Source organism: Hyperolius riggenbachi, chromosome 6 (assembly GCF_040937935.1).
Source record: "Hyperolius riggenbachi isolate aHypRig1 chromosome 6, aHypRig1.pri, whole genome shotgun sequence".
Classification (NCBI taxonomy): Eukaryota; Metazoa; Chordata; class Amphibia; order Anura; family Hyperoliidae; genus Hyperolius; species Hyperolius riggenbachi.
In genome coordinates this window covers 234,119,020-234,130,368 of record NC_090651.1, presented here as the reverse complement: position 1 = coordinate 234,130,368, position 11,349 = coordinate 234,119,020, and the positions used below count along the sequence as shown (strand labels likewise).

The following is an 11,349-nucleotide window of genomic DNA, read 5'->3' as shown; positions in this document are numbered from 1 at the left end:
CCTCTTAGATTGCTCCTTTGTCCTCTGAAAACCTGGAATTCCACTGCAAGGACATAATAAAACTGTGCACAGTAAATAGCTCAGGAGCATGTATTCATTCAATAATATTGTGATAACTCTTAAGGTAATAATAATGATCATTTATTTAAAGTGTCACTCTAGCACACTGGTCTGATTACATGAATGTGGTTCCTATAGCCACGTGAGGATATAAAGGATATACATAAGATTAATTATAAATTCTTTCCACAATATATATAACCTCACTTACACCGAGCACTTTATTCTTTTCACCCCTGACGAAGCCCAGATGTTGAGCAAGTTATACATAGTGATATTTGTGATCCCTGCATACTAGATACAATGTTTATGTTAGCCTAGATTCATATATGTCCTACTTTTAACTAGCTTATTATTAAAGGTTCACTTTTATAAATAGACCAAATAGTGCTGTATAGAAGGGGTTTTCTGCTTATGTATATGCAGCTAAATATATCTCCCTGCAACCAAGAACATATTCTGGTAAAAGGGTCATAGTAGGCATGGTCAGTTTTCCACTGTTAGGAACTCTACAAACCTGCCCCTTCTTCAGCAAGACAGCTCACTCATCTATCTGCCTTCTCTTGGGCCATGATGAAAGACATCTGACCCCTGCCACTTGGTGGAGCAACCCTGCTCTAAATACCAAATTTACCTAGGTGTTTCTGAGTAAGTAAAGAATGAGCTGGCTCCTGTGGTAGTTCCCACCTAAGTAAGTAGACCAGTAGTAAGTAGACCAGCATCATCATTAAGATTCAGTCATTTCACCCTCTTTCTTCACGATTCCCTTTTTTTTGTTCTTACAGGGGCCAAGGAAAACCCATGAAGGACAGCCATTGTAGACTTGTGATTGAGTGATTGATCATGCTTTATAGACACCATATTTGCTATATTTCTTCAGCTACCGCTTGGCTCCAAGCATTTTCCAGTCTTCATTTTATTTGCAGATGGGTCTACACTAAGCTCTGGTCTCATCTCTCAGTAAAACATACCAAGTCCTCACCAGTACTCCACTATGGTTCAGGAATACAGTATCTCAGTTATGATGATAGCTTTTTGGCAACAGTTGTATTTATACAGTTCGTTCCTGGTGCGTGCAGTACTAAAGTAGGTAATGATTTCCAAATTCACAGTCATGTCTAGAGCCAGAATGAGTGTAGTGTTTCCTTTTTGTAACAATTCAGTTTTATTTATTTTATTTCTGAAAGAATACTGTCTTAAGCAGTAGCTAATTAGAATTTGTGTTCAGCTTTCAGTGCAGGTTGAGTAAAGACAGTAAAACAGAAGGCACTGTGAACTGCATTCACATTTTTGAACAACACATTTTGAAAACCTATGCCTCACTTTCTTGTTAACAAAAATAAAATAAAAACCACATTACTCCATTTCTTATGCCTTCTCTTCCTCTTCCATAAACCTGTCCAATGATGATAAAATACAAAAAACAAAACAGAGAACTATAATCTTCCATAGCATAACTCATAATTATGAAGTTTCATACAAATAAAAACTCCAATAAAAATAAGCTAAAATGTGTGTCACTAACAGCTTCATAGACAGCCTGTGATGTAACGTGGTTTTTTCCTACTAGTTTACTCAGTAACAAAATCAGCATGGGTACAGAGTCTTATGCAATGATACATAACATGTGACAGTATGCCCCAGATGTTATACCACCAAGTGATAAAACCAGTACAATTAAGTCATGTGACATGACAACACATACAAACCTGTCAGTTGGAGCAGAGGGATTGATTTTTGCAAATTTCATTCAAATTTTTATGTGTATGTAACTTCATTATTAAAAGGACTTACACTATGGAAGATTACTTCAGGTATAATCTGTTTTAGGAATCTCCTTTGGAATATTGTGAAGCACACAGAAAAGGCAACCAAGCAATGGAAAATGGAAATGTATAGCAACCCCTCCCTTTCATGTACAGCTTCTTTTAAGAGCAGCTCCTTTCTTCCATGTGCTGCTCCTCATCTACCGCTTCCACTTTCCCATCTGCAGCAACCCTTCTTCCACGTCCAGCAGCCCCTTGAGCAGAAGTCACCCAAAGCCTTTGTGGCCTTTTCACAAATCTGGCGCTGCTATTCTGTACACAACAGGGGTAAAGAGGCGCCCAGGTATGGATAAAATTATGTTAAAAAAAGATAAAATATAAATAAATGATGTGGCTTACTTCAGTAACAACAGTCACATGTGACAAACAAGGTTTATTATGCAAAAGCAATGCCTGCGAGGCGCTCAATACTATTGGCTACAGCTGTCCGGGCACTTGTATTGGCCTGAGGAACTGGGCTTGTACCCATGAGGTGCGTTGCCTGTGCATAATAAACCTTGTTTGTCGCATGTGACTGTTGTTACTGAGGTAAGCCACCTCACTTATTTATATTTTATCATTTGTTAATGTAATTTTACCCATGCCGAGAAACCTCTTTATCCCTGTTGTGCGCTTCATACCCCCCCCCCCCCCCCCCTTCCTGTAAGATTGGAGAGGTCCTGCCTATTAACGCATGGTGAACGCCATTGCAATACTCAGTTGGTGGTTTTGATCAATAGAGCGACTGTATCCAGTCCTGTTGGGGCACCCCGAGTGGAGTCAGGTTCATTGTATCCACCTGCCTCAAGTGGTTGGTTGGCGTCCTGCAACCCACCTTTGTGAGTAGTTTTGTTTACTCTTTAATACCACATTTAAGCGATTAACATACTACGCTATCTGGGCTCCCATTGTCTCTGTGTCATTTTTCTCTATAAGGTGTTTGGACAACCCACCTCCTTATGTTACTGCCATTCTGTAATCAGCACTTCATTTTAGGCATGATGACTTGCAGGATTTTTAGCAGAGTTCCTTTCATTTTATCATTCCTTATACTGTATATGAATGGATTTAATAGAGGTGCGATGACAGTGTACATGACAGATACTACTCTGTCCTGCTCTACTTCATACTTTGACTTGGGCTTCAAATAAACAAAGAAGATTGAACCATAGAATATGGCAACAGCTATTAAGTGGGAAGTACAAGTTGAAAAAGCTTTCTTTCTTCCCACTCGTGATTTGATTTGCAGAACTGTGAAGATGATGTGGATGTAGGAAATCATTGTTAAAATAAATGATCCAGTAATGACTGCTCCGCTTATAACAAACAAACTGAGTTCGTTCATACTGGTGTCCGTGCATGCAAGCTTTAGCAATGGTGGGATGTCACAGAAGAAATGGTTTATGTTGTTTGACCTACAAAAGGGTAAGGTAAATGTTAGAGCTGTGTGTATTACAGCATTAACTGCACCAATCACCCAAGAAGCACTTATAAGCTGAATGCATGATATTCTGTTCATGAACACGTGATATAAAAGCGGTTGGCAGATGGCACTATAGCGATCATAAGCCATGGTGGCCAAGATGTAAAATTCAGTCCCAGCAAAAAGAAGTCCAAAATACATCTGAGACACACAGCCGTAGAACGAAATAGACTTATGTTCCGCTAGTGAGTTAGAAAGCAGTTTAGGGCAAGTATCTGAAACATAGCAGATTTCCAGAAAAGAGAAATTGGCAAGAAGAAAATACATTGGAGTATGAAGGTCTGGACTGATTTTGTAGGCAAAAATAATTGACATGTTTCCCAGGACAGTTATGCTATATATTAGGATGAAGGCAACAGTAAGGAAAATGTTCAGGTCTGGAGACTCGGAAAGTCCAGCCAGAATAAATTCTGTGATTGTTGTCTCGTTTCGCTTCATATTTAATATAGGACAAATCAACAATAACCGAATTAAGTTACTTAAATATATTTAAAATAATCAAAGTTTCCTAAATATATGTTTCCTCCAAGAGAAGCCATTTGATTGTGTGCCTGTAGGTTATAACAAAGAGGGTCAGGATGATCTCAATAAAATGTGCTTTAATGAACCCTGGATCGATAGGTAACATGATGAGATAAGTATTTATATGTAGTGTCAGTTCTACTTAGAAATAAGGGCTAAAAAAAGGAGGATCTGGAATTTCTTAATTTGCCTGTCACGATACCAGAAATTAGAGCTACTATTAAAAATGTATCATGCCAGAAAGCTCCAGATCCAGACAGCTAATCCACATAATTTTTTAAGCTATTACAGTCAGAATTACCTGAAGTCCTCACTAAATTATATAATTCTATTCTTCAAGTAGAGTCATACCTATATATCAACTGATACCTAAAGAAGGTAGGGATTCTATGTTACCACAATCGTACTGTCCTATATCCTTAAAGGGAAGGTTCAGGGACTAGCTAAAAAAAATAAAAATCCATTTCCACTTACCTGGGGCTTCCTCCAGCCCGTGGCAGGCAGGAGGTGCCCTCGGCGCCGCTCCGCAGGCTCCCGGTGGTCTCCGGGGGCCGACCCGACCTGGCCAGGCCGGCGGCCAGGTCGGGCCTCTTCTGCGCTCCATGGAGCGTTCCACGCCGGCGCGCTGACGTCATCGGACGTTCTCCGGGCTGTACTGCGCAGGCCCAGTAGCCAGGTCGGCCTGGCAAGGTCGGGTCGGCCACCGGAGACCACCGGGAGCCTGCGGAGCGGCGCCGAGGGCACCTCCTGCCTGCCACGGGCTGGAGGAAGCCCCAGGTAAGTGGAAATGGATTTTTATTTTTTTTAGCTAGTCCCTGAACCTTCCCTTTAAGGCTACTTGCACACCAAGATGTTGCGTTAGGTGCTACGTTAAGGTCGCATAACGTGCACCCAACACAACGTATGGTGCTGCAAGTGAGGACGGTAGAGTGAGCCGCGTTAGGCGGCTCGATTCCTATAATGTCTCCCAGAGTGGCGTTGATTGGCCAGCGGGACCATGTGATGCGGAGCGAGACACTCCGCATCACGTGGTCCCGCCGGCCAATCAGCGGCCGCCAGTGCAGTGAATATTAAGTAGCCATGTGCGCGGCTACTGTAGCTGGCTCTCCCCGCCTCCTCTCCGCCCCCCACTGCGCATGTGCAAACAGTCTAACGCGGCTATGGCCGCTGTAACGCCGTAGCATGCTGCACGTTCCGGAGAACGTGCAGCGTTACATGTAACGCAATGTGGGCTGTGTGAACAGCCCACTTGTGTTACATTGCTGTGCGTTGGGGGAGCGTTACAGGCGCACTAACGTGCGCCTGTAACGTCTTAGTGTGTAAGCAGCCTAAAGGGAACCTTAACTGTTAAAAAAAATATGAGTTTTACTTACCTGGGCCATCTACCAGCCCCCTGCAGCCATCCTGTGCCCTCGCAGTCACTCATGGCTTCTCTGGTCTCCCGCTGCCAGCTAGTTTCCTTTTTGCCGACTGGGAGTTGGCCGGCCGCCATGCGTACGTCTTTACGCATCCCTGATGGTGCAGGAAGCTAATGCAGACTAATGCAGACATCAACCAGTACATTTTTACGCGTTACGGGTGTAATGAGTAAAAGTTTACGTATTACACCCGTAACGCGTAAAAATGTACTAGTTGATGTCTGCGATAGCTTCCTGCACCATCAGGGATGCGTAAAAACGTACACATGGCGGCTGGCCGACTTCCAGTCAGCAAAAACGAAACTAACTGGCAGGGCCGGGACAAGGTCCACAATCAACAGAGGCTGAGCTGCCCAAGTGCACCCCTACCCCCCCCCCCCCCCCCCCCCCGGCCTGCTCCGTAAGCTTACTGCGCATGAGCAGCTCTCTGATGACTGAGTGAGCAGTAAGCTTACAAAGATCGAACACATTGAAACCAGCGCAGGACATTTGGGCGCAGCCGGCGCCACCATAGAACGTAATAGGAATTGCGGCTATAGCAGCGCACAGGGAGTAACTTCGGTGCCGTCAGAAGACGGAGCTGAAGTTACTTTTAAAACACAATAATTCAGCCTCCAGCAATTGCTGGAAGCCAAATTATTTCATTCCCCACCATCCATGGTGGCCTGGAGGGGGAATAGTATTTAACATCGATGGGAACTTGTGCAGCAGCAGGATCAGCCATACCGGCTGTATCATGCGCCCAAGTCTCCTGCGCACTTTGCTGCAACTTCAAGCAAAGTAACAGGATTTTGGGAGCTCCAGCCGGAGGACTGAGGGGGACCCTGAGGACGCCGAGGGACCTCGGACACTACATAGTGACTACAGGGGACTAGAGGTATGTTAAAATGTCCCCAGGTATGTTAAAAAGCCCTTTTTGTTCAGTTCAGGGTCTCTTTAAATGTTCAGAAGATGTCTAAATAATACATCGTGTTTTAATCAGCCTGACAGTGTTTTGAATGAAGTAAAGTTCTTACATAATACAGCAGCATTATATTCTGAATCTCCACTTCCACTACATATTTTATGGTACGCAGAATGAATTGTCTCATCAGAGTGACTCTGAGGTCACATCACTGTCTGTGTGAGCTCCTCTGAGGACAGTCAGTGACATGACTATGTACTCTGTACAGTGCTGCAGGAGATGTCAGTGCTATATAAATACATAATAATAATAATAATAATAATAATATGGTAGAATATTAGACTATGACTATGGTAGGATTAGATTGTGAGCTCCTCTAAGGACAGTCAGTGACATCACTATGTACTCTGTACAGTGCAGCAGGAGATGTCAGTGCTATATAAATACATAATAATAATAATAATAATAATAATAATAATATGGTAGGACATTAGACTATGACTATGGTAGGATTAGATTGTGAGCTCCTCTGAGGACAGTCAGTGACATGACTATATACTCTGTATACAGTACTGCTGCAGAAGATGTCAGTGTTATATAAATACATAATATGGTAGGACACATTACACTATGGTAGGATTAGACTGTGAGCTCCTCTGGGGACAGTCAGTGACATGAATATGTACTCTGTATAGTGCTGCAGAACATGTCAATGTTATATAAATACATAATAATGTGAATATGGTAGGACATTAGACTATGATTATGGCAGGATTAGATTGTGAGCTCCTCTGAGGCCAGTCAGTGACATGACTATGTACTCTGTAATGTGCTGCAGAAGATGTCGGTGCTATATAAATACATAATAATAATATGGTAGGACATTAGACTATGACAGGATTAGATTGTGAGCTCCTCTGAGGACAGTCAGTGACATGACTATGTACTTTGTAAAGTGCTGCAGAACATGTCAGTGCTATATAAATACATATTAATATGGTAGAGACTTATTACACTATAACTATGGTAGGATTACAGTTTAAGCTCTGAGGATAATCAGCAATATTGCTATGTACTCTGCAAAGTGCTATGGAGGGCATCATCACTATATAAATACTTAACCACTTTACCTCCAGCGGTACGAATTTCTCCGCCCCTTTTTTCCCCCCTAAAAAACCAGGGACGGAGAAATCCGTACCTTCCGCGCTACCGCCGCTGTCCGCGCTCCCGCCGCTCGTGCGCGCGCACCCGCCGCTCGTGCATGCCGCCGCCCGCTCGCCCGTAGATCAATGAACGGGAAAATCCATTCCCGTTCGTTGATCTAGCCCCCGCAATGATCTGCTGCTTCTTTCAGAAACAGCGAGATCATTGTGAGTCTCCCAGCCTCCTACTGCTTCCTGTAAGCGTCCTTCCGGACGCTTACAGGTCGCATGTAAACAAACACTCTGTGGCCATCTTGTGGCCAAGTAGTAAACTACACCCTAAAAGCATTTTACATATTCAAACATTACATTTACACAATAAATTAACTCATTACCTCCCACACTCCCCAATTTTTTTTTTTTTTTTTGTAATTAAAAAAAAAAAAAATACAATAAAAGAACAACATAAATAGTTAGCTTAGGGACTGAACTTTTTAAATATTTATGTCAAGAGGGTATAACACTGTTACTTTATAAACTGCGGGCTTGTAATTAGGGATGGATGCAAAACTGAAAAAAATGCACCTTTATTTCCAAATAAAATATTGTCGCCAAACATTGTGATAGGGACATAATTTAAATGGTTTTATAACCGGGACAAATGGGTTAATACATTTCATGGGTTTTAATTACAGTAGCATGCTTTATTTAAAAACTATAATGGCCGAAAACTGAAAAATAATAATTTTTTCCCACATTTTTTCCTATTTTCCCATTAAAACACATTTAGAATAAAATAATTCTTGGCATAATGTCCTACCTAAAGAAAGCCTAATTGGTGGCGAAAAAAACAAGATATAGTTCATTTCATTGGGATAAGTAATAATAAAGTTAGACGAATGAATGGACGGAGCGCTGAAAGGTGAAAATTGCTCTGGTGGTCAGGGGGTAAAACCCCTCAGTGGTGAAGTGGTTAAAGTGGCCATTAATTATACAATTCTCCAGATGATTGATGGTCTGATTTGATAACATTGATCAGAAACAATCTTTCGGGCCCACTAATGGAAGAAAAGCTGCTATCCAATTTGCTCAGATTAATGGAATTGATACTTTTTCGGATCGATTCCATCAATTTGATCGAATTAGATTTACCAGCAAGCTTTCATTAGTGGTCTAGGATGACTGATTGTCCGGAAAATTGTATCGGTAATGGCCACTTTAAAGCGGACCTGAACTTCCACTCTGCTCTAAAAGATAGGCAACAGTATAATAACCTTTAAAGTGGATCCGAGATGAACTTTTACTCATCGCATAATTGTGTCCCTTTCCTATAGTTTATAGGGCATTCCTCAAGCCAAATACTTTTTTGTTTTTGTTTTAATAGTTTAATTCCCTATAAACTAAAAAAGCCACGCCCACAGCCCTCAGAGTGCCAAGGCACTTTCAGACAATAGCAAGGGCTTACAGGAGTTCAGTCTGGGCAGGAGGAGGGGGAGGTGTTACTAGCCATTGATTTCAAAGGCAGAGGGGAGGAGAGAGGAGGAGAGGGGACTGAATTTACACACAAGAAATCTGATACCATCTCCAGCTCTTAGCCTGTGACAATATGACAAAAAGAACATGGCTGCCCCCATTGTATCACAGGAATAAATAAACATACACTTTTTAAACTTTTGCAGCTAGATATGCTGTGTAAACTATCTAAACTTTAGATAAGATATATAGACAAGTTACTTGTTATAGTTAGTTTTTCATCTCGGATCCGCTTTAATGAAAAACATTTCGATGTTACAGCTGATACAAATCCTGCAATAAATCTGCAGTGCGTCTACTTCCTGCTTTCATGGAAGCAGCCATTGCAAATATCCTGTGCTTTCAAATGAGCTTATATGTCTTACCTGCCATGGCAGTCAGGTGGCACAGGGGTGAGATCAAACTACAGCTTGTGATTAGTCACAGATGAGGGGGAATTAGACAGGCTAAACTCTCTAAATACATACAGGGTGTATTTCTCTGTTTTCCTTTGTCCTGGGGGGGAGAGGTTAAAGGGGTTCTGTGGGGATAAATACAGACACTTACCTGGGGCTTCTATCAGCCCCCTGTAGCAGTAATGTCCCACGCAGTCCTCCTCCGATCCGTCATTCTCCGCCGCCAGCTCCGGTCCAGCGCGGCACGCTTTCAACTGCGGCTGGGCGCCAATGGCTGCGCTCCTGCTCCCTTCCGCCGGCATCATCAGAAGCTTACAGCGCAGGCGCAGTACAAGAAACCTTTGTACTGCACTTGCGCAGTAAGCTTCCACTGACACGAACGGGAGCCTGCATTATTCGTCTGTCGTCAGACGAATAATTGCCCGGAGCCGGCGGGGAAGAACGGTGGATCGGAGGAGGACGGTGTGGGACATTACTGCTACAGGGGGCTGATAGAAGCCCCAGGTAAGTGTGTTTTTATCCCCAGGACACCCCCACAGAACTTCTTTAAGGGGAAATATAGTCTGATGCCGGAGAAATAGAGTGATAGGGAATGGGAGAGGGGCATGGGAGTTGGTGACATAGAAGCCAGCATTATCAAACACCTGACACAGCACATAGTCACTCCCCCCTGTGCTCTCCTTTGCCCAGCTCTGGGGTGTTTAAAAGCTGCAGTTATTCCTGTAATCTTACAACCTCAACATACTCATGCAGCAGCTTCAGGGACAGGGAAGGAGAGAGAGAGCTCTCAGCTGAGTGTATCCTTTAGTGCACAAACAAGGCAGCATTAGGGAAACTGATCTATCATGCAAGCATCAGGAACACAGGCAGCCAGTGTGTGAGCTGGAAAAGAGCAGAATCATGTGTGCATATTCTGCTCTGAACATACCTCTCCCTCTTGTGAACATACCTCTCCCTGCAGTGCCTCTCCCCCCTTCCCCCGCATAGCTATCTCTTCTTCCACAGTCTTCATTCTAGATTGAAATGCCCGGTTTACAGTGCTCAGCCCCGCCCCTCAGTGTCACATGAAGAAGAGAGGAGGGGAGGGGCGCTCTCTATACACACGCAGCCAGGAGAGACTGGGGACAGCGAGCAGCAGAAAGCTGATTATAAACAGCTCATCTGCTCCGCTCGTCTTCCCCAGCAGCCAGAGCCAGCACTGCAGCCAGCAAAGTGGTGAGTGCAGCATACACAGCGGGGGTGGTGGGCGGCAAGCCAGGCAATACACAGACCTGCTCCTTGCGCCCCACCCACACAGCAGTGAGCTCCGCCCAGAGGCTCAAGCCTCCTGAGCCTATGTGTCGGCCCGGCCCTGCTAACTGGCAGCGGGGGACCAGAGGAGCCATGAGTGACTGCGAGGGCACAGGATGGCTGCAGGGGACTAGTAGATGCCCCAGGTAAGTAAAACTCTTTTTTTTTTACAGTTAAGGTTCCCTTTAATAAATTAGGATATTAAAATCCTCTTAAAAATAATAGCAGATCGGTTGGCTGAATTGATGCCAAATCTAATTACATCTAACTAGGTTGCCTTTATCAAAGGGAAATCATCAGTGGCAAATATTAGGAAAGTCTTACTCATTATGGAACAAGCCAGGGCATATCTGGAAACTTTTAAGGAAAGTGCCATTGTTAGCATCGATATGGAAAAGACTTTTGACTACGTAAATAGGGAGTGGGTAGCTAAGGTACTCCATACAATGGGATTTGAGGGACAGTTTTTAACTTTTTTAAACTCCATATATGAGAATCCAACTGCTAAGATTCATTTTCCTGGATTTCTCTCGACACATTTTTCATTACAGTCAGGAACAAGATAGGGATGTCCCCTCTCCCCTCTGCTCTTTGATATCGCAATAGAACCGGTATCGATAATTTTGGCTAAAAATATCCAGGGCATGAGATTACAGCAACATATGGTAACTCATGCACTCTTTGCAGATATCTACTTTTATTTTAACGCAGTCCATCATGAATGCGGCAGCCAGAATTATCCACAGCTCCACCACGGCAGATACCCTCCTAGAATCCCTCCACTGGCTTCCTAATTC

The 11,349-nt window shown here is 43.4% G+C and overlaps 1 protein-coding gene across 1 annotated transcript; it reads right to left on the bottom strand.

Annotated features, from left to right (window-relative positions):
• Nucleotides 1-2,844: 2,844 nt before the first annotated feature.
• LOC137522133 (olfactory receptor 5AP2-like) lies at nt 2,845-3,786 on the bottom strand. Its single transcript, XM_068242163.1, has one exon. The coding sequence runs from the start codon at nt 3,784-3,786 to the stop codon at nt 2,845-2,847; it is 942 nt and encodes a 313-aa protein (XP_068098264.1).
• Nucleotides 3,787-11,349: the final 7,563 nt, after the last annotated feature.

What these genes read in the sequence shown, in the direction of transcription:
- LOC137522133 (XM_068242163.1), bottom strand. Translation starts at nt 3,786, where the DNA reads ATGAAGCGAAACGAGACAACAATCACAGAATTTATTCTGGCTGGACTT.